Source organism: Muntiacus reevesi, chromosome 9 (assembly GCF_963930625.1).
Source record: "Muntiacus reevesi chromosome 9, mMunRee1.1, whole genome shotgun sequence".
Classification (NCBI taxonomy): Eukaryota; Metazoa; Chordata; class Mammalia; order Artiodactyla; family Cervidae; genus Muntiacus; species Muntiacus reevesi.
In genome coordinates, this window is record NC_089257.1 from 40,920,177 (window position 1) to 40,942,730 (window position 22,554).

Below are 22,554 nucleotides of genomic sequence, written 5' to 3' on the forward strand. Positions count from 1 at the left end.
ACATCATGATGAATAATAAAAATTGTTATGAGAATACAAAAGACCTCCATATATGTCAACTAATTCTGCCTGTCACAATGATTTTCACAATGATTTGCAATGATTAAGTGTAACTTTTGTCATTGAGCTCTACACAATTTTATGAGATCAGTGAAAAATATAAATTGCTCTATGAACAATTTCTCTTTCATCCTAAAGTCTTCATGATTCCCCTTATTTTATGATTCAATTTATTTGCTGTTTGTTTTCATTCTTGTCATTTTCTCCTCTTTTCCTTTCTTTCTGCATGATCAGAAGAACGGTTCAGGTTGAAGTGATTTGTGCTGAGCTTGGCAGAAGAGAACTTCCTTGAATACCTTCTTTTCCATTGGTCTAAACCAACACTCCCTGCACCCTCTCATCATCCATGCTCTGCTCAGACACAGGGGCTTCCTTATTCCTTTCAGAGCCAGCAACTCCCCCTAAGCTTTTGATCATCTACAATACACACCTCATTTGTTTCAGCATCAAACTGGGTGCTCACCGGATAATGTCAACACTAATGGTACAAAGCAAGCAAAATAATGGAGATTTGGTGCCTGAGAAAACCAGAGAGATGTCAGGACCTCAACACTGAGAGGCAGAAAACCTCATTTTTAATCAGAGCCCAGTGACACTTATGAAAAAAAAAAAAAGGAAAATTACCTGTTTGAAAAACCTACTAAATATCAAGCACTGTGTACTAGGCATAATGCATATCAGAGGAATCACAAAGAAATACCACTAGTTGTAGAGCTCTTAAATTGAAGAAAGTAGGGAAAACCACTAGACCATTCAGGTATGATCTAAATCAAATCCCTTATGATTATACAGTGGAAGTGACAAACAAATTCAAGGGATTAGATCTCATAGAGTGCTTGAAGAACTACGGATGGAGGTTCATGACATTGTACAGGAGGCAGTGATCAAGACCATCCCCAAGAAAAAGAAATGCAAAAAGGCAAATTGATTGTCTGAGGAGACCTTACAAATAGCTGAGAAAAAAAGAGAAGTAAAAGGCAAAGGAGAAAAGGAAAAATATACCCATTTGAATGCAGAGTTCCAAAGAATAGCAAGAAGAGATAAGAAAATCTTCCTCAGTGATCAATGCAAAGAAATAGAGGGAAATAATAGAATGGGAAAGTCTTGAGATTTCTTCAAGAAAATTAGAGATACCAAGGGAACAGTTCATGCAAAGATTGGCTCAATAAAGGATAGAAATGTTATGGACCTAACAGAAGCAGAAGATATTACAAAGAGGTGGCAAGAATACACAGAACTATATGAAAAAGATCTTCAAGACCCAGATAATTATGATGGTGTGATCACTCACCTAGAGCCAGACATCATGGTATGTGAAGTCAAGTGGACCTTAGGAAGCATCACTATGAACAAAGATAGTGGAGGTGATGGAATTCCAGTCGAGTTCTTTCAAATCCTAAAAGATGATGCTGTGAAAGTGCTGGACTCAATACGCCAGCAAATTTGGAAAACTCAGCAGTGGCTGCAGGACTGGAGAAGTTCAGTTTTACTCCAATCCTAAAGATGGGCAATGCCAAGGAATGCTCAAACTACTGCACAATTGCACTCATCTCGCACACTAGTAAAGTAATGCTCAAAATTCTCCAAGCCAGGCTTCAACAGTACATACATGAACTATGCACTTCCAGATGTTCAAGCTGGTTTTAGAAAAGGCAGAGGAACCAGAGATCAAATTGCCAACATCCGTTCAATCATTGAAAAAGTAAGAGAGTTCCAGAAAAACACCTATTTTTGCTTTACTGACTATGCCAAACCCTTTGACTGTGTGGATCACAACAAACTGGATAATTCTGAAAAGGATGGGAATATCAGACCAACTGACCTGCCTCTTGAGAAATCTGTATACAGGTCAGGAAGTAACAGAACTAGACATGGAACTACAGACTGGTTCCAAATTGGGAAAGGAGTACATATTGTCACCTTGCATATTTAACTTATATGCAGAGTATGTCACGAGAAACACTGGGCTGGGAGAAGCACAAGCTGGAATCAAGATCATGGGGAGAAATATCAATAACCGCAGATATGCAGAGGACACCACCCTTATGGCAGAAGCTGAAGAAGAACTAAAGAGCCTCTTGTTGACAGTGAAAGAGGAGAGTGAAAAAGTTGGCTTAAAACTTAACATTCAGAAAACTAAGATCATGGCATCTGATCCCATCACTTCATAGCAAGTTGATGTGGAAACAATGGAAATAGTGACAGACTTTATTTTTTGGGGCTCCAAAATCACTGCAGATGGTGACTGCAAGCCATGAAATTAAAAGGTGCTTGCTCCTTGGAAGAAAAGTTATGATTAACTTAGACAGCATTTAAAAAGCAGAGACATTACTTTGCCAACAAAGGTTCATCTAGTCAAAATTATGGTTTTTCTAGTAGTCACGTGCGGATGTGAGAGTTTGACCATTAAGAAAGCTGAGCGCCAAAGAATTGATGCTTTTGAATTGTAGTGTTGGAGAAGACTCTTGAGAGTCCTTTGGACTGCAAGGAAATCAAACCAGTCAATCCTAAAGGAAATAAGTCCTGAATATTCACTGGAAGGACTAATGCTAAAGCTGAAGTTCTAATACTCTGGCCACCAGATGCAAAGAATGGACCAATGGGAAAGACCCTGATGCTGGGAAAGACTGAAGGCAGGAGGAGTCGGGACAACAGAGGATGAGATAGTTGGATGGCATCACTGATGCGATGGACATGAGTTTGAGTAGGCTCTGGGAGTTGGTGATGGACAGTGAGACCTGGCATGCCACAGTCCATGGGGTCACAAAGAGTCAGACATGACTGAGCAACTGAACTAAACTGAAGACTGCCATTTTCTTCCAAGAAGTTCCTCATATTTTTTGCTCTCCATATATTCTTTTTGTGATATAACAGTTATTCCCATGGCTTTAAATAGCACTTATATCCTGATGGCTCACAAATCTGAGATCTAATTACGGCCTCTCCAAAGTTCTGCATTTTAAAAGTTAATAAAATCCTTGAAGCTGTAAGAAGATTTCTAGGCTTCAACTAGGTCATGGAAGTAGAATGAGTAAATCAAGTTGATGATTTAGGACAGGAACTAGCAGTAGTCTGGAGAACAAATCGAAGCTCTCTGCTTAGGGCCAATGAATAATATGTGAATCAACTATTTTATCTATACCTGAGGAATAGCTCCACCCATATATCCTCAGATAGCTCAATCAGTAAGAATCAAGAAGATACTACCCCCTCTCCCATTTCTATCATGGCTCCCTCTTCTTTGCTTCATTTATCAGAAAATGATATTGAACATCTGCTCAGAACTGCCTCCCTCATGCACACACATACCATGCATACTCACCATCCACTCACTTAGCCTTAGTATACAAGTCATCGTTAAGTTCATATTGATTTTATTTCTGAAATGTCAAAAACTGGAGCCTTAAGAGGATTACATATGGAGGCTTAGTAATAGCAGTCTGGTTGGTCGTGGAATCTTGCGGTTGTATTTCATTGCGATCTTCTTAAATCAGAAACATTAAACCGTTCTTAAAGAACAAAGGAGGACTAATGAATATGGTTAGGAGAAAGTACAAAAATTCCCTCAAACGAACGTTTTGTGCAGCCATCACCAGAAGGTCTGTTCAACCCATCCTCTGAGTCCCTGCATAGCCCTCATTTTCTCTTATGGGAAAGAAGCTACAATCTCTCTACTAATTTTCTTGTCCACTTCGATCACAGTGATGCCCTTCTTCCATTGCACCTCCATGAGCTGCAGTTTGTGGTGATGGCTTTAACTGCTGAATTAGACTATATAGTATTATCAGTATTGTCCAAATCATTGCCAACAGCATGGCTATTGTGTGACTGATCTGGGTTTAGATCCTTGCTCAAACATCAACTAGTTTTGAGATCTTGTACAGTGACAATAACAAAAATATAACAACAGCTACTGCTCTATGAACATTACTTTGCCAAGTACTCTATAGGCATTTTATCTTTTCATCTTTACTATAACACCATGTAGCAGTATTATATTCACTTTTCTGATGAAGAAATCGAGTATGAAAGAAGTTATGAAATGTATACAGGATCACATACAACTAGTGAGCAACAGAGTAGGGATTCTAAACCTATTTATTTTTAATTTCAACACTCAGGCTCTCAAAAACTATTCTCATTGAAACCTACAAGTAACATAAACTTTCTTTCATTTGGTTTCCTTCTCTGAAAGATTGAACACACACTGTGTCTAGTACAGTACCTGGCATGCATTAGATGTTCAAAATTCGTATTTTTTTCATTTTTAGTAAGAGTCACTGGGCTTTTCAGCCCCTGAAAACCTCTTTAGTTTTCTTGAGCACCAAACCACTAAGTAGGATAAATGTATTAGCAACTGATTAAGTCATTTGACTAATGAACAACAGGATATCCCACCCACACCTGGCAGACCAAAACACCCCTTTTCTGCAGATTTCCTGAGAATAAATAATTATGTAAATCTACCCTCCACCTCAGCCCACCATTCCATTATCTAGGCTAATTCTGCTCCGGATGAGGAGACTCTCATCTGTGGGTAGGAAAGCTCGGCTTGCCTAGAGTTGAGCTTTTTCAAAACAACGTTACTTACAGGGCCCATACAGCAGCTTTCCTGTCCCTCTCGGGCTGACTCCCAATGCCGGGAAGGCTTTAGATCCAGCTGAGGGTGAGCTTATGAGAAGACTTATTGGCAGACTGGCTGGAGACAGTCTCAGAGCTGAGCAGCCAACTCCCGGTGGTGCTGTCACTCACTATGTCTCCAGAGTATGCCGGTTCCCAGAAGACTTCTTTTGCCTCATATAGTCTTTTTATACCTTCCATTATGCAATTGCATTTTGTGGCTATGTGCTTTATAGGCTGATGTAATTTTCTTGTATTGTGCCCTTTTATTGAAAGATTTCGCATATGAACAATTTGGAGATATAAGTCACATACCATAAATTCCACCATTTATAGTGTACAATTTAAAAAGTTCTAGTAAATTCACAGAGTTGTGCAACAACCATCATCACAGTCTAATTTTAGAAAATATTCACCACCCCCAAAAGAAACTCCATACTCATTTGCAGTTGCTCTAAAGAGGCCTTTTTAAAAATAAAATTTTATACCCAACTGCTAAAATACACCAGCTACTGTGAATGTAAGTCATACTCTGCCCCATAGTATCTGTTATTATGTGCAGTCTTGTTTTATTAAATTACCCACAGGTAGCTTCTCTCTTACAAAAAATGTTATCCATCTGTTCATATTCAGTAATAAAAGTGTCCTAAATTCCTAACATCAAGCTAAGTGCTAGAGATTTTTTAAAAAAAGAGTATAACAATAATTCTTACTGTTCAGGGTCTCCTAGTTTAGTACAGAAAGCAGGTTAACTGATGATTTCTGATACTGAAAACCAGTGATAATAATACCACAGAGCAGGAACCAAGTGTGGGTGAATATAGTAAATAAAAATCTCAGTCCATCACTGAGGTGTGCAGAAAATAAAGTTTTTTACTTTTGCATAACTCAACCGATCTTCTGTTTTAAAGTCCCAGCCCACTAGGTGGAAGAAAACTAATCACAGTAATTTGGGGTTCTGTCTACGTGTGTTCAAATGTGGAGGATCTTATATTGCACATTTGAGTATGTCTGATGTGAAGTGAATATTATCTTCCTTAGTCTTTGTTAATTAGTATACACAGATTTCTTCGGGAGGTCCATCTTCTCTACTTAATGGTACCTTTATATCCTTAAATATTGCCACCATTTCTGGACCACTCTTAGAGTCATCTGTGATTTCTCTCTTACACTCTGTGTACAAACCACTGAAAAATCATGCCAATATGTTTGAAAACACAGCCAGAATTCAATCACTCTTAATCACCTCCCAAAATGCCTGCCTTATCCAAAACACAATTATCTCTCACTTGGATATTTTCAGAAATTTCCTAACCATTTTCCCTGCTTCCATCCCTACCACCAGCTGTTTCACCACAGAAAATGTCCTGGCCTGAAATATTTTATGTTTTATAATGTAACAAAGCAATGATAGAAATATTTGATTATGTATTCTGTGCCCAAGTTATTATGCCAAATATTCATGGTAGGCAAAATAATGGCCCCCAGAGATGACCTGGATAATAATATGTTATTATCCTGGAACCTGTAAATATGTTAGCTTTATACAACAGAAGGAATTTTGAAGATGTGATTGAAGTTGAAGCCCTGGAGATGGGAGATTACCCTGTATAATCTGGGTAGGTCCAATCTAACCATATGAGTCCTGAAAAGTGAAGAACCAGAGAGATGGCAGCATGAGAAGGACTTGACCACTGTTGCTGGCTTTGAAGGTGGCAGAAGGAGACAGTTAGCTAAGGAAAGTGGGCAGCCTCTAGAAGGAGAAAAGGCAGCATATTGATCCTTCCCTAGACCCTCTTAGACTCCCTAGGAAGAACATAGCATAGCCCTGCTGATGCTTTGGTTTTAGCTCAGTGAGACTCTTATCAGACTTGTGATCTGCACAACTATAAGATAATAAATTTGGAAGAAGAATCTAATAGTCCTTTGATATATGCTGTTGCCAAGATTTAAGTAACTTACTTCAGTCTCTCAGTTAATAAGTGGTACAACCACCATTCAAAGCATGGCCTATTGGAGAGTTTTCATGTTTAAAACTCAATCCTTAGAGAATTTCACATGCCCATCCATTTACCACTGATTCCAATTCAAGATGTTCTAAACCCATAGCATGCATTCATGCCTGTGTACCAGATTGGATATTAACATCTTGTCACTGTGTATGTTTATATTTTGCATATGAAGTTTTGTTCTGTTGTGTGTTCTCACAGTGAACTCAAGACCTGTGAAAACGTTTCCTCTACCAGGCTGGGCAAATTCTAGGGCAGTGAATGCTGCCCTAGATCTCAAAAACTACTTGACAATACCAGAATTATTTTTCCTCTAGACAAAAATGCTACTTTTCTCTCAAAACAGTAGCTATTATAGTAGCATTGTGTGCATTCTGTGACAAAGCTTGGTGTGTGCACATGGATCTGGTGATACCCTGATCCACACGTGGGTGAACAGACTTTCAATATATGGCCCTTCTCACTGCTCTTCTCTCACACTAGCCTAGGCGAATAGCAGCTGGTATATCAATCTAACCTTCTGAAAAACCTGAGTAAAATATCCCTCAATAAAATTAGTTGCAACAGGCATGTTATCAAACAGGCAGTGGTCAAAATATCAGTATCAATAACATTGAATCCGGGAAGCATACCACAGTCTGTGATGTCATTCAACCCCATGCTCATGTGTGCCAAACTTGTTCATCCAAACAGAAAGAATAGAACTAAGAACAAACAAGCAAAAAAATGTGGCATAGGGAGTGGCAATAAATATTACTTACTGCGTATCAGCATTTTATTACAGTAAACAGTGAAAACTCTTTCCTAACAAATCAGCAAAACTTTTTAAATATACTGCACAGTGTTGGGTCCCTGTCCCTGTTACGGGGAACAGTGCTAGGCACTATTTTGGCTTCCCTGGTGGCTCAGTGGTAAACAGTCCCCCTGCTAATGCAGAAGACACAGGTTCAATCTCTGGGTCAGAAAGATCCCTGGAGGAGAAAATGGCAACCTACTCCAGTATTCTTGCCTGGGAAATCCCATGGACAGAGGAGCCTGACAGGCCAGAGTCCACGGGATCACAAAAAGTCAGACACAACTTAGCAACTACACAGCAATGACAACAATAGGCACTATTTTACAATATTTTTATAAACTTCATGAACGGAATAAGAAATGGCAACTCACTCCAGTATTCCTGCCTGGGAAAGTCCATGGACAGAGGAGCCTGGCAGGATACAGTCCATGGGGTCACAAAGAGTTGGACACGACTGAGCACACAGACATAAACTTTATGGAAGTGAATCTTCCAATATATCAATACTTTAAAATGCCCATAATATTTCATAAATAGAAATTCATTTAAAGGAAAAGCATCAGAGATGCCAGTCACATTTCATGTAGGGGAACATTTATTGCAGCATTATTCACAGAGGTAAATGTAGACAATTCTCAATGGTGTAGAAATAAAACATGTATATTGAGTCATAGGATGTTATAGAACCTTTAAAATTCATGTATATAGCAGCTGATGTGAATGGTCATTCTGAATCAGGAAATGGGAAAGCAGGAATCAGGGCTGAGGGTTTTATAGGGCAGTAAACAGTATAGGTTCTGAAAGACACAAAGTCTGAGACAGAAGCAAGAGGCCAGAGGCAAATCAGGTAATCCAACATATTAAAATGGTAGAAATAAGCTTAAAAGTAAGCAAACAGTAATAACAGCAGCAAAACCTGGTTGCTGCATCAGTGAATGTTGTGTTTGGGCCACTATTCACAAAAAATATCAAGGTCCTACAATGTGCACCGGCCTTATTCACATAAGGTGAAAGCCTAATTTTCACATTTGGTGAAAGCCTAATTTCTCCTCTTCTCTTTGATTCAGTCTTGTCAAATTAACAGCAGTTTCTCCTTCCTTGCTGACTTGGCCAACATTAACCATTTGATTTTAGTGGACAAAGAAACGTATTACTGTTGTTTGGTCGCAAAGTAATGTCCAACTCTTTTACGACCTCATAGACTATAGTCTGCCAGGCTCCTCTATCCATGGGATTTCCCAGGTAAGAATACTGGAGCGTTTGCATTTCCTTCTCCAAGGGATTTTCCCAACCCAGGGATTGAACTCCGCGTCTCCTGCATTGTGGGCAGATTCTTTACAGCTGAGCCATGAGGGACGCCCATGTAGAAATGTAGCTCTTCCTTTTTTCTCTTTATCAACTTCTTTCAGCTATTCCTATACTTCCTATTTATTTCATTCCTCTCTGCTTCCACCATGTCTTATGAGTTTCCATCAAAATTCTTTATTCATTCATCTTTCCAAAAACATTGTATGCACAATATATGTTATTGAAAAAGATCTGAGGATGTAACATTGGCCAAATACACAGACTCTAGTGGAAGATATAATTACATGGGAAATTATAATGTCGTATTACAATTACTCAAAAAGAGGAATTAATAGAGATCTTTGCTACTAAAGAGGTACAGTGAGATGGGATGGGTTCTGGGACCTGCAACCCTTTGCTTCAGTATTTGCAATTGGACAAATATCTCCTATAGCAACAGAATGCAAAGAAACAGTAAGGGGGTAAAAATAACTGCATGTAGGTACAGTTGTGGCAAATTATGAACGAGATGCAAAAAGACCAAAAACTTCAGCTGCCACTTCTGAAGTGTCAAGAGTAAAAGCAGGACACTGTGCATGATCCCTGCACACAGCTCCACCAAGAGGGTGGGCAGAGCACTCATGCTAGCCTTCTGGCCTGACCCTTGGACTTGCCTCTAGCCTCATCCCATTTAAGGGGCCAGCTCACCCCTCCTTAGGGAGTGAGCAATGAAACCTGTTACTTGGTTTCTGTCTCTTGTTCTGCAGCATAAGCCCCAATAAACCCTTCCCTGAATTTCTCATCTGGCCTCTTATCAGTTTCTGTTTATTAAAGAATGCAAGAATTCTGACTAGTAGCAATAGTATTGGCATCCCCTGGAAGCGTGTCAGAAAGGCAGAATAGGGTTTGGAGAAAAGGGAACCCTTTTGCACTGTTGGTGGGAATGTAAATTGATATAGTCACTAAGGAGAACAGTATGGAACTTACTTAAAAACCTAAAAATAGAACAACCACGTGACCCAGAAATCCCTTACTGGGCATATGTCCAGAGAAAACTATAATTCAAAAAGACACATGCACCCCTATGTTCATTGCAGCTCTATTTATGAAAGTCAGGATATGGAAACAACCTAAATGTCCATCAAAAGAAGAATGGTTAAAGAAGATGTGGCACATATATATAATGGAATTATTACTCAGCCATAAAAGGAATGAAATTGGGTCCTTTGTAGAAATATGGATGGACCTAGAGACTGTCACACAGAGTGAAGTAAGTCAGAAAGAGAAAAACAAATATTCTATATTAACTCACATATGTGGAATCTGAAATAAATTGGTGTAGGTGATCTTATTGACAAAACAGGAATAGAGAAACAGAGGTAGAGAACAAACATGGACACCAAAGAGGAAAGGAGGGGATGGGATGAATTGGAAGATTAGGATTGATACTATATATAAAATAGATAATTAATGAGACCCACTGTACAGCACAGAGAACTCTACACAATGCTCTATCATGACCTAAATGAAGGAAATTTTTAAAAAGAGGGGATATATGTATATGCATGATGGATTCACTTTGCTGTGCTGTAGAAACTGGCACAGAGTTTTGCCAAGAGAACAGACTGGTCATAGCAAACACCCTCTTCCAACAACACAAGAGAAGACTCTACATATGGACATCACCAGATGGTCAATACCAAAATCAGATTGATTATATTCTTTGCAGCCAAATATGGAGAAGCTCTATACAGTCAGCAAAAACAAGACCAGGAGCTGATTGTGGCTCAGATCATGAACTCCTTCTTGCCAAATTCAGATTTAAATTGAATAAAGTAGGAAAAACCACTAGGCCATTCAAGTATGACCTAAATCAAACCCCTTACAATTATACAGTGGAAGTGACAAATAGATTTAAGGAATTAGATCTGATAGACAGAGTGCCTGAAGGATGGAGGTTTGTGACATTGTACAGGAGGCAGTGATCAAGACCATCCCCAAGAAAAAGAATTGCAGAAAGGCAAAATGATTGTCTGAGGAGGCCTTACAAATAACTGAGAAAAGAAGAGAAGCAAAAAGGAAAGGAGAAAAGGAAAGATACACCCATTTGAATGCAGAGTTCCAAGGAAGAGCAAGGAGAGATAAGAAAATCTTCCTTAGTGATCAATGCAAAAAAATAGAGGAAAATAATAGAATGGGAAAGACTAGAGATCTCATCAAGAAAATTAGAGATACCAAGGGAATAGTTCATGCAAAGATGGGCACAATAAAGAACAGAAATGGTAAGGACATAACAGAAGCAGAAGATATTACAAAGAGGTTTCAAGAATACACAGGAGAGCTATACAAAAAAGATTTTCATGATCCAGATAACCATGATGGTGTGATCACTCACCTAGAGCCAGACAAAGCTGGAATCAAGATTGCCAGGAGAAATATCAATAAACTCAGATATGCAGATGACACCACCCTTATGGCAGAAAGTGAAGAACTAAAGAGCTTCTTGACGAAAGTGAAAGAGGAGAGTGAAAAAGTTGGCTTAAAACTCAACATTCAGAAAATGAATATCATGGCATCCAGTCCCATCATCTCATTGCAAATAGATGGGGAAACAATGTAAACAGTGAGAGACTTTATTTTCTTGGGCTCCAAAATCACTGCAGATGGTGACTGCAGCCATGAAATTAAAAGATGCTTGCTCCTTGGAAGAAAAGCTATGACCAACCTAGATAGCATATTATAAAGCAGAGACATTACTTTGTCAACAAAGGTCCATCTAGTCAAGCTATGGTTTTTCCAGTAGTTATGTATGAATGTGAGAGTTGAACCAAAAAGAAAGCTGAGTGCCAATGAATTGATGCTTTTGAACTGTGATGTTGGAGAAGACTCTTGAGGGTCCCTTGGACTGCAAGGAGATCCAACCAGTCCATCCTAAAGGAAATCAGTCCTGAGTGTTCATTGGAAGGACTGATGTTGAAGCTGAAACTCCAATACTTTGGCCACCTGATGCAAAGACCTGACTCATTTGAAAAGACCCTGATGCTGGGAAAGATTGAAGGCAGGAAGAGAAGGGGACGACAGAGGATGAGATGGTTGGATGGCATCAACGTCTTGATGGACATGAGTTTGAGTAAGCCCTGGGAGTTGGTGATGGACAGGCAAGCCTGGCATGCTGCAGTTCATGGGGTCGCAAAGAGCTGGACACGACTGAGCAACTGAACTGAACTGAGAAATTAACACAACATTGTAAAGTAACTATACTCCAATAAAAAAAATTATAAAAATAGAAGAAATGCAGAATATCAGATACACTGAATAAAATATATGCATTTTTGTAAGATGCCTAAGGAACTCATTGACATTCACATTTGAGAAACACTGATGTAGATCACATAGGTATTGGAACAACCTAGCCCCATACAATCAAGGGAGGCTAACAAAATATAATTGCTAAAATGAGATTTTAGGAAATGAGGATTTTCCCATGGGGAGTCAGGGATGAAGGCAGGAGAGTAAAAGGTAGAAGGAGATAATAGAAGTTTAAAGAAACGCGACAGACACAGGCCACTGCTGTGGTGTGTTTTATCCTATAGGCAGATTGAGCACAGTATTAGGAAATCATGAAGCAGGAGAACTAAAATACAAATTGCAAACAAAACAAAATCAAAACAAAATTTTTAAAAAACTCACAATACTCCACTGTCGTTAATTTAACCTAAAGTTTGAAATCAGAACATCTCGGAGAAAAAAGCTATTTTATTTAATACAAACATAAATTTTATGTCAATACAAAATAAAATCTCTTTTCTGCTAGCATTTGAGGCAGAATTTTGGAATAAATAAACACCTTAATATTACATTGGAGAATAGAATGAGACAAGGCTCAGAGGAGGGAAAAAAAGCATGTCATTTTCAGGAACTTGAAGATGTGTTCAGGAGGGCTGAAGCAGAAAGTGTAGAAAGACAGCATTTCAGGATAGAACTTTAGCTGGGTAGATGTGTGCAGAGAAAGTATTTGAAGTGGTCAAATCCTGGGACAGGTCAATTAGATAAGACACTCTCTGAAGAAACACTGATCATTTTCCCCTCTATGTACCCACTGCTTATTATTCCTGGGCTGATAAATAATTTAAAGCCCTTGGGCTTGTGCTGAGAAAGCCTGAGGTTCTGCTGTGTAGCCTCTCCTGCAGCCCTGCTCAGGGACCAGCACCGCTCTAATTGGCATCCTTAGCATAGCCAGCAGAATTTTCATATTTATATCCCTATAACAACCTGGGCATCTCTGTTTGCTTTTATATCTTGGAAACTTATTGAATTGTGCATTTTTTTCCCACTGAGTTTCAAATATTTCTTGTCAAAGTTATCCAGGGCTTTAAAAAACGTCTCCCCCATCTGCTGAGGTGCTTTCTGGGGGAAGACAATGCTTCTATTAATGCAGAAGATATTTAAAAATGGCAGCATATCTTATCAGATTCTTGATAAACTCCTGGAAATAAACATGTCTTTTCAGACTTTCCTGGGTGTCTCGCTGTTCACTGAACCCAGGGCAGGCAAGGTGCAAGTGGGGAAGCTGGAAAAAGATGCAAGGAGCTGTAGGTTTATTCTGTGCTGGTTGGCGCAGCAGCAAGGCAGCAGCAGCCACGCTGTGTACTCTCCCAGGCTGACCCAGTGGACACAGCCTACGCAACTCAACTACAGGAGCTTTTCAGGCTGTGCTGATATAGGTCATTGCACGTGAGAAGTGGTATGAATGATCTCAGTTGTTACCTAATCATGTATTTACTAAAGGTGCAGGGAGAGTGCAAGAGAGACTGACTACTGCCATCTTGACAAGGTGCTCTTTGCTTACACTGGGGATCTAGAATCTTGCGACAGAAGGGGAAAAAGAAATAAAATAGGGTAAGTAAGGTCTCTGCTCTGCAATAATTCTAGTGGTATAGTTACCTCATCCTATTCTTCCATATAGCAGACCTTTGCAAGGCAATGTTCTCTTCTATGCCAAGAAGCATGTTTAATTAATTATTGGACCTGAAACTCACCAACCTTCTCAGTTTACCACAAATTTTCAGACTGTATTAAGTGGACAAAGACTGAGAGCTGCTTATGCGTTTCCACAGTTTTGACTGAGACTGTCTGTTAAGCATGGTTAATATCTCCATCACAGGGATAAATACACTAGTGTCAGTTTCAGGCCAGTCATCAGAATAGCCTGTTGCTTCTGCAAACTGGCAAAGTTTTGTCATCATCTTTAGCTGTTTCCTTTAAAAAAAAGAATAGGCTTTACTCTTTAGAGAAGTTTTAGGTTCACAGCAAATTGAGGGGAAGGTGCAAAGATTTCCCCTCTATTTCTTGCCCCTACACATGTGTATGCTCTGTATCTGTTAACAACAGTGACCCCCCACCCCCCGCCCCAGCAGAATGTTTCATTGGTTGCAACTGATAAACCTACATTAACGAATACATCATCATCACCCAAAGTCCATAGTTTACATTAGGGTTTACTCTTGGTGTTGTGTAGTCTGTGGTTATGGACAAATTATAATGACATGTATCCAACATTATAGTATCATACAGAGTATTATCACTGTCCTAAAAATCCTCAATGTTCCATGTATGAATTCCTCCCTCCCCCCCAAATTCTATTTATCACTGATATTTTTATTATTTCCAATAGTTTACCTTTTCCAGAAAGTCATATATAGCCATTATGACTGACTTCTAATAGGTTTCCTTCATGTTTCTTCATGACTTAGCAGCTAAGTCCTTTTTAGCACTACAAAAATCCATTTTTGGGGATATATCAGTTTATCCAGTCCCCTACTGATGGGCATCTTGGTTGTTTCCAAATTTTGGCAATTATGAATAAAACTTCTATAAATATCCATGTGTGATGTTTGGTTTACAGACATAGGATTTTGACTCTTTTGGGTATATAGTAAGGAGTATAGCTGCTTGGTTTTATGATATGAGTATGTTTAATTTTGTAAGAAATCACCAAACTGTCTTCTAAAGGGGCAATACCATTTTGCATTTCCATCAGCAATGAATGGGAGTTATTGTTGCTCCAAATCCTCAACAGAATTTTCATATCAGTTTTGGAAGTTTTGCATTTTAACAGGTATGCAGTGGTATTTTATTACTATCTTAATTTCATATCCCTGATGACTTATGATGTGGAGTATATTTTCATATGCTCATTAGTTGATTTGCTGTCTTGTAAGTTGTACAGAGGTAAAATTGCTTTTCCATGAGAACTACAATCATAATCCATCTTCAGGATTATCTTTTGGGGAAAAAAAGAGAAGTTAGTCTGAAAAGAAACTGCTCTCCACAGTCAGTTGTTTGGGGCATAAAGGGTTAGCAGGACACAGCTGTACGGAGTTCTCTCCTAGGAATTGTTTTTCTGCTGAGTAAACAGCTCTCACCCGGCAGATCCTGGGCTCCTTATAAAGTCTTTCTCAAGTCTGAGAGTTCAATCATTCCAGAAGAGTCCATATGAGTTCTCCTGAAAAAACAGAGCTTCTTTGGAGATGGTTTAAGGGGGCAGGGCTGATGAGGAAGTATTTCCTCAGCCTTAGGACAGAGACCTTTCTGCTTGTAAGTTTGTGAGATGGAGATAATTCTCTCTTTAAAAGACTCTCTGCTAATGCCTGGGCTGACTTTCAAAGGATAAAACCTCCCTTCCTGGACCCAGAAAAGTCTTTACTTGAGGTCAGTGTTTCAGTGCAGTGAAGTCTTTTCTGAATACATCAGGGACTGTATAAATCTTCATACAGTTTATAAAGCCAATTGTTCACAGGAAACTGGTGAACTCAGCAGTACATATTAAAGAGGTTTGTATTATGCGTGTGTGTGTGTGTATATATATGTTTGTTGTTGTGTAGTCACTAAGTCTAACTCTTTTTGTGACCCCATAGACTGTAACACACCAGGCTCCTCTGTTCATGGGATTTTCCAAGAAAAAAAAAAAACTGGAGTGTGTTGCCATTTCCTTCTCCAGGGGATCTTCCCAACCCAGGGACTGAACCCACATCTCCTGCATAGGCAGGTTCTTTACCACTGAGCCACCAGGGAAGCCCCCCATAAATATTAATATATCAATTGAAAACAATTGCTGTATTGTTCAAAATAGTTATGAAAATATCTACTGCAGTCATGAGCATGTATTCATTCATTCCACATTTTTGAAGTGTTTTAAGAATAAGTAAAGAGAACAGAGTGAATTCATAGAGAACAGAGTTCAACTCTTAGATTTGCCACATGGATAAAAGTGAGAAAGTAACATGACTTTGCTGAACATTTGTTTTGTAATCTTAGCCTCAGTGTTCTCATCTGTGAGAAAGCTAGTAATACGCGATGCATGTTGTGACAGTAATAGATGTGAAGCTTTGTAATGGGGCAATCTATTTACAGGTTCTTGATGGTCTGCTTACAGGATGTTTAAGTCAAAGTTCTGAAAGAATTCTCCATGGGGAAAAAAAAGAGATATTTAAATGTATCTTTCCAAGTTATTTGCTAGTTGCTCATTAGTTTTGGTACAAGAACAGGCAAGAGTAGTTTAAGAATCAGAATTTTAAAAAGGGAAAGGTGTTCCTACTTATGCATTTTAGTTAACAGTTCTCTGAATTAGAATAGACCTTACTGTTTCCCTTTGATTTTATCAGTTGAAAAAAGATACCATAAGAAGCTTACAGAAGAGTGGAAAGAATGATTTAGAAAAAGAGATAAAATGTAAACTGTTTGGCCTGTAGGAGGCATTGAAATATTATCACTATTGTTAAGGAGAAGACTAGCTTGGACATTTGGCTAATCCACTGAAGTCTCATAATTTACTTACTATAGTAAAAAGAGCATTAACCCAAGAGCTTGCTTCTGCTATGGAACCGAACATGGGTCCACTTGCCTTTGTGCAGTAAAGCTCATCTACTGATTGTGGTGGAGAAAAGTGCAGCATTTTGTGCAGAGTAACGAGCAAGGAGTTCAAGACACCTCGTGCCCAAAACACTCAAACTCATGGATCACCTGGGTTTCAGAAAAGCATTTTTAAAGGCAAGGTGAGGGAGAGGTGTTCCAGGGCCTGCAAACAGCTTGTGCACAATTCTCTGATTGGATGGTGATGAGGGAACAGGGTATTGTCACAGGTTGTTAGCGTTATCAGTCCTCAGGTTCCAGTAAGTCTGGGGCAACTTGCTCCTGGTCATCAAGTAGTTAATTTGTCCCACTTGGTGGGCGTTTAGCATCTATTAAAAAAAAAAAAAAAAAGAAAGAAAAGAAAACCCTCAGGTAATGTGCATTAGATGATATGACCCTAATGGCAGAAAGCAAAGAGGAACTAAAAAACTTCTTGATGAAGGTGAAAGAGTAGAGTGAAAAAGCTGGCTTAAAATTCAATATTCAAAAACTGAAATCATGGCATCCGATCCTATCACTTCATGGCAAATAATGGGGAAAAAATGGAAACAGTGACAGACTTTATTTTCTCGGACTCCAAAATCACTGCGGACAGAGACTATAGTCATGAAATTAAACAAAGAAACAAAAAACGCTTGCTCCTTGGAAGAAAAGCTAGACAGCATGTTAAAAATCAGAGACATCACTTTGCCAACAAAGGTCCATATAGTCAAAGCTATGGTTTTTCCAGTAGTCATGTATGGATGTGAAAGTTGAACCATAAAATAGGCTGAGTGCAGAAGAATTGGTGCTTTCGAATTATAGTGCTGGAAAAGACCTGAGAGTCCATTGGACAGCAAGGAGATAAAACCAGTCAATCCTGAAGGAAATCAACTCTGAATATTCACTGGAAGGACTGAAGCTGAAACTCCAGTCTTTTGGCCACCTGATGGGAAGAGCCAACTTATTGGAAAAGACCCTGATGCTTGGAAAGATTCAGGGCAGGAGGAGAAGGAGCGACAGAGGATGAAATGGTCGATGGCATCATTGACTCAACGGATATGAGTTTGAGCAAGTTCCAGGAGATTGCAAAGGACCAGGAAGTCTTTGCATCCTTGGGGTCACAAAGAGTTGGATATGACTGAGCGACTAAACAACAACAAAATGACTTCAGAAAAATTTGTTTTTATCATCATATCTAAATTTGAGCAAAGTTCAAGTATTAAAGATAAATACCAGCTTAATAAGAAAATTGTTAGTTTATCTCTTTTATTACTATATACCAGTATGTTTACATGAACTCTACTCCTCATTCGAAGGGCTCTTTATCAGGAATCACAAAATGCCTGACATTAAGTGTCTAGGGTTTATCAGTATTATCAGATGCAATTTAATTCAATTATTCAATAGATACTCTTACACACTAGTTTTCCTGGCTTTGAGATCAATGGTCTGAGAAAACTGATGAAGTCCTTGCATTTTCCTGGGGTTCATTTACACCTTACTAGCCCTGTCTCTGCTGTCTCAATAGAAGATGCTACTGTCTTTTCCTTAAATACTGCTATTCCCCAAGGCCTTTTTTTTCAGGGCTCCTTCTGCTTATATTTTATTTTTCTAAGATATTTTTCACTATTCCTGTGACTTCAACTCAGGTGTCAGTTTAACTCTCAATCCGTTTTGTCAGGGCAGGAATACTTGGTTTAGAATGCAGAGGTAAGTACATATTCTAATTCCTGCAAAGCAAAGTGAGGCCTTTCTTGCAGCTGAGATCCAAGGGCTAACTCAAAATCCATGAATTTTAATTTTTTATGCATTTCCTCTTAATTCAAATTTTCCAGTCATTTTTTTTAGTAAGTCCTCCAAAGGCTGCCTATATTGAACATTTTTCTCTCCTCTCAAATGCTCTCTTCATCACAAGTTCTATAACCAGTTATTCCCACTGAAGTTGAAGCCACTCCTTACTAATTTAGGGCTGGGAAAAACTCATTAAATTAACTAACACTGAAATATTTGTTTTTCCCAAATCATGTATCAACCATGTTGGAGTGCTAGGTCTGATTCTAATTTGGTTTGTCAGCTATTCATTCATATTTGTTGAAGGAACACATTCATGAATGAGAGAGGATATACACATACTTTAAAAACCAAGCATTCTTTCCACAGATAAAAATAGGGTATCAGAAAACTTAGGACACATTTATAGGAACTTATTTGATCCTAAAGACTTATTGATCTGAGTTGAATATATGCTCATATCCTCAAACAGAGAAGATGGTTCAGAGTCATCATCCACCATCTGGATGTACATCTGTCTTAATAAGGCTTTCTGGAGGTCCACAGCCCTACCTTTAAACCCATCAATTCATTTTTAATATCTCTTTTGTAATAATGGAATATTAAAACTCACACTTAGATAATTTTGCTCCAATTATTATCTGCTTGCAATGACTTCATTTGTTCTTGTTAAGGTTAACTTAAGCCATATTTCTTCAGGGAGAGTTTTCCTTACATTATCAGATTCACAGTTACTACTTCAATAAATGCTTTACCAACTATATACACTGTAGTCTATTTGTACAGATTGAATGACTTTTCTTAGTATTTCATTTTTATCATTACCTCTTGCATATTCTGTAAAATATTTAATAGTATCTTAACTATACTGTTTTCATTGGATATGTAAAAACTTTTAATGGACCTCTTAAGGGTTTTGTCTTGGAAAGTGAGAAGAGAAGTAGGAAGAATTGCCTTTTGTGTTGTCTTAGATTTGTGTAAAAATACTCTATCTGCCCATAACCATAGAATCATAGATGTGGGAAATATCTTACCATTATCTAATCTAATCTCCTCTTATATCCATGTACATAGATATATACTGAAGACTAGATGTAATAAGTGGGGCTCTGGTAAAACTCAGCTGCTCTGGATTTAGTCCTCTGTCTCTTACCCTAAGTCATCCAAGATCAACTCTAAACCTAATAAAAGTAAATAATAAGGCACTTATTAATAAGGCAGTTCATTAGTGATCCTAAATTGTATGATATGTGGAAAGCATGAAATCCTTTTTCATCCCTGTTTTTGCAGGATTTGCTCCTTTTTCCCAGTGAAATTTGTCTCCTTCACTCATCATGTCATCCTTCAATCAGAGCATTTTCCACCCTACAGTCTTCTTTCTTACTGGCATCCCTGGTTTTGAAACCTACCATGCCTGGATCTTCATCCCATTCTGTTGTCTCTATGTCATTGCCATCTCAGGGAATGGCATGATCTTGTTTGTCATCATCATTGAGTCAAGCCTTCATGAACCCATGTACTATTTTCTCTCCATGTTATCCTTCACAGACCTAGGACTATGCCTTTCCACACTGGTCACCATGGTGGGTATTTTCTGGTTCAATGCCCGAGAAATCAGCTTTGATGCCTGCATTGGCCAAATGTTCTTTATCCATGGTTTCACATTCATGGAGTCCTCGGTACTCCTTGCAATGGCCTTTGACCGCTATGTTGCCATCTGTAATCCACTGAGATACGTCACAATCTTAACCAATTCAAGGATCATCAAAGTGGGCTTTGCAATTGTTATTAGGGGGACAACAGCTCTGGTTCCTTTACTCCTGCTCCTTAAGCATCTGTCCTTCTGTGGAAGTCATATTCTGCACCATTCATATTGTTTCCATCCTGATGTGATGAAGCTTTCATGCACAGACACCAAGATCAACAGTGCATTTGGTCTGGCCATTGTCATCTCTACCGCTGCCTTGGACTCTGTTTTGATCCTCCTCTCCTATGTCCTGATCATCCACTCCGTGCTCAGCATTGCCTCCCCAGAGGAGCGGAAAAAGGCCTTTGGAACTTGTGTATCCCACATAAGTGCCGTTGCCATCTTCTACATCCCCATGATCAGCTTGTCACTTGTACATAGATTTGGGAAGCATGCCCCTCCCCTTGTGCATACTCTCATTGCCAACATTTATCTGCTCATCCCTCCTGTAATGAATCCCATAATCTACAGTGTGAAGACAAAGCAAATTCAGAAGGCCATGGTCAAAATGGTTCTTTCTAAAATAATTTAGAGCCATTTCCACTGTATTCTTTCATTAGGCTGTCTTCTCTGACTGATGTCTGATCATTTGCTAATGTAAGTTACCATGATTCATTAAAATATGTTTATACATGCTTTAATCTTCTGATGATCCAGTAACTTACTATATGCAGAGTTCTAAACTGAATTCTTTCAGAACAGGATGCATGTCTTGTGTTTATGTAAGCCTCTCACAAATATTGCACCTGGCACGGAATAGGATCATGCTTAAAATATGTCTGTAAAAGGACAAGTTAGACCATGAGTGAGTGAAGTCAAGTCACTCAGTTGTGTCCGACTCTTTGCGAACTCATGGACTGTAGCCTGCCAGGCTCCTCCATCCATTGGATTTTCCAGGCAAGAGTACTAGAGTGGGTTGCTATTTCCTTCTCCAGGGCATCTTCCTGACCCAGGGATTGAACCCAGGTCTCCCCCACTGCAGGCAGACCCTTTACCATCTGAGGCACCAGGGAAGCCCCAATTTAATCCATAAATTGGAGTCAAAACAGTCTCAGCACCTCTAGTGTATATAGCTATCAAGGCAAGTCTGATATAATTTTGATCAGTAGCAAAGTCTAGTTTTCAGCAATTCTCAGTTACTGGAGATGCTTGCTATTCCCCCAAATAGAGGATCATGAATAAGTACAATAAACAAGAGGAAATGTGAATTTAAATGGTATTTTTCTATTTCTTAAAAGAGTTCTTCAGACCCTTTGGTAAATTTTTTTTAACATTTTAAGTATTTAATGTCCAGTGATTCATCTTCTAAATATATGTCTAATGGGGGAAAGTGGGCAAGAATATTATGATATGCTGTGACTTCAACACATTGTTATATGTTGTAATTTATATGATAATTTAGAAACTGAACATCTACTTCAAAGTATCTGAAAAATAAAACATGAACTATCATGAAAAAGGTAGATAATGATATAGATAAAACATATATTAACAGAAAAGATTAAAATATAGTGTACTATCACTGTTGTGTGTATATTTCATTTGAATATACACAAGTATAAACGTACAGACACAGAGCACATTTGTTAGAAAAGTATGGAAAGATATGTTCCAAATGTCAAAGTTAGTTATTTTTTCATAATTGAATATTGGTTTAGTTATACTTTTTCTTTACTTTCCTATACTTAAAAATGTTCAATAATGAGGTTTCTGTTGTTGCTATTCTTTAACTACAGAGAGCAAAATGATCAACTTCCATTTAATAGCTTTCTAAAAACACACAGTTTGTCTGTACTTCACTTTCCACAGGCTCTTTGTTACCAAGGGTCTTCATAGTCTGTCTTCATACTGCCTACTGGATACATTCAGAATATGACATCCACTTTCCATTTCTATGGGATTCCCTGGTGGCTCAGAGGGTAAAGCATCTGCCTGCAATGTGGGAGACCCAGGTTCGATCCCTGGGTCAGGAAGATCCCCTGGAGAAGGAAATGGCAACCCACTCCAGTACTCTTGCCTAGAAAATTCCATGGATGGAGGAGACTGGTGGGCTATAGTCCATGGGGTTGCAAAGAGTTGGACATGACTGAGCAACTTCACTTGTTTCCATTTCCATTGCATCCTTCACTGCTTTCAATGTGGTCCAGTATCGGGCATCAAAAACACTTGAAATTCTTCTATTAAGTGCACGTTCCTCAACTCCCCTCCTCTCCCACAGAAGTACTTAGACGCTCCTCAGATGGAGTACAAGAATTTGCATTTTAAGAAGCTACCTATAGGATATCATGTATATTGTAGTAACAGTTTTATAAGAGGTTTTCACTTCTGAATAACAGCATGATTAACCCTAA

The 22,554-nt window shown here is 38.7% G+C and overlaps 1 protein-coding gene across 1 annotated transcript; it reads left to right on the forward strand.

Moving 5' to 3' along the window:
- The first annotated feature begins 19,790 nt into the window (after positions 1–19,790).
- Positions 19,791–20,735, forward strand: LOC136174612 (olfactory receptor 51F2-like). The gene has a single exon (XM_065944784.1). It carries the CDS (start codon positions 19,791–19,793, stop codon positions 20,733–20,735), a length of 945 nt encoding a protein of 314 aa, XP_065800856.1.
- The last annotated feature ends 1,819 nt before the right edge of the window (positions 20,736–22,554 follow it).

What these genes read in the sequence shown, in the direction of transcription:
- LOC136174612 (XM_065944784.1), top strand. Translation starts at nt 19,791, where the DNA reads ATGTCATCCTTCAATCAGAGCATTTTCCACCCTACAGTCTTCTTTCTT.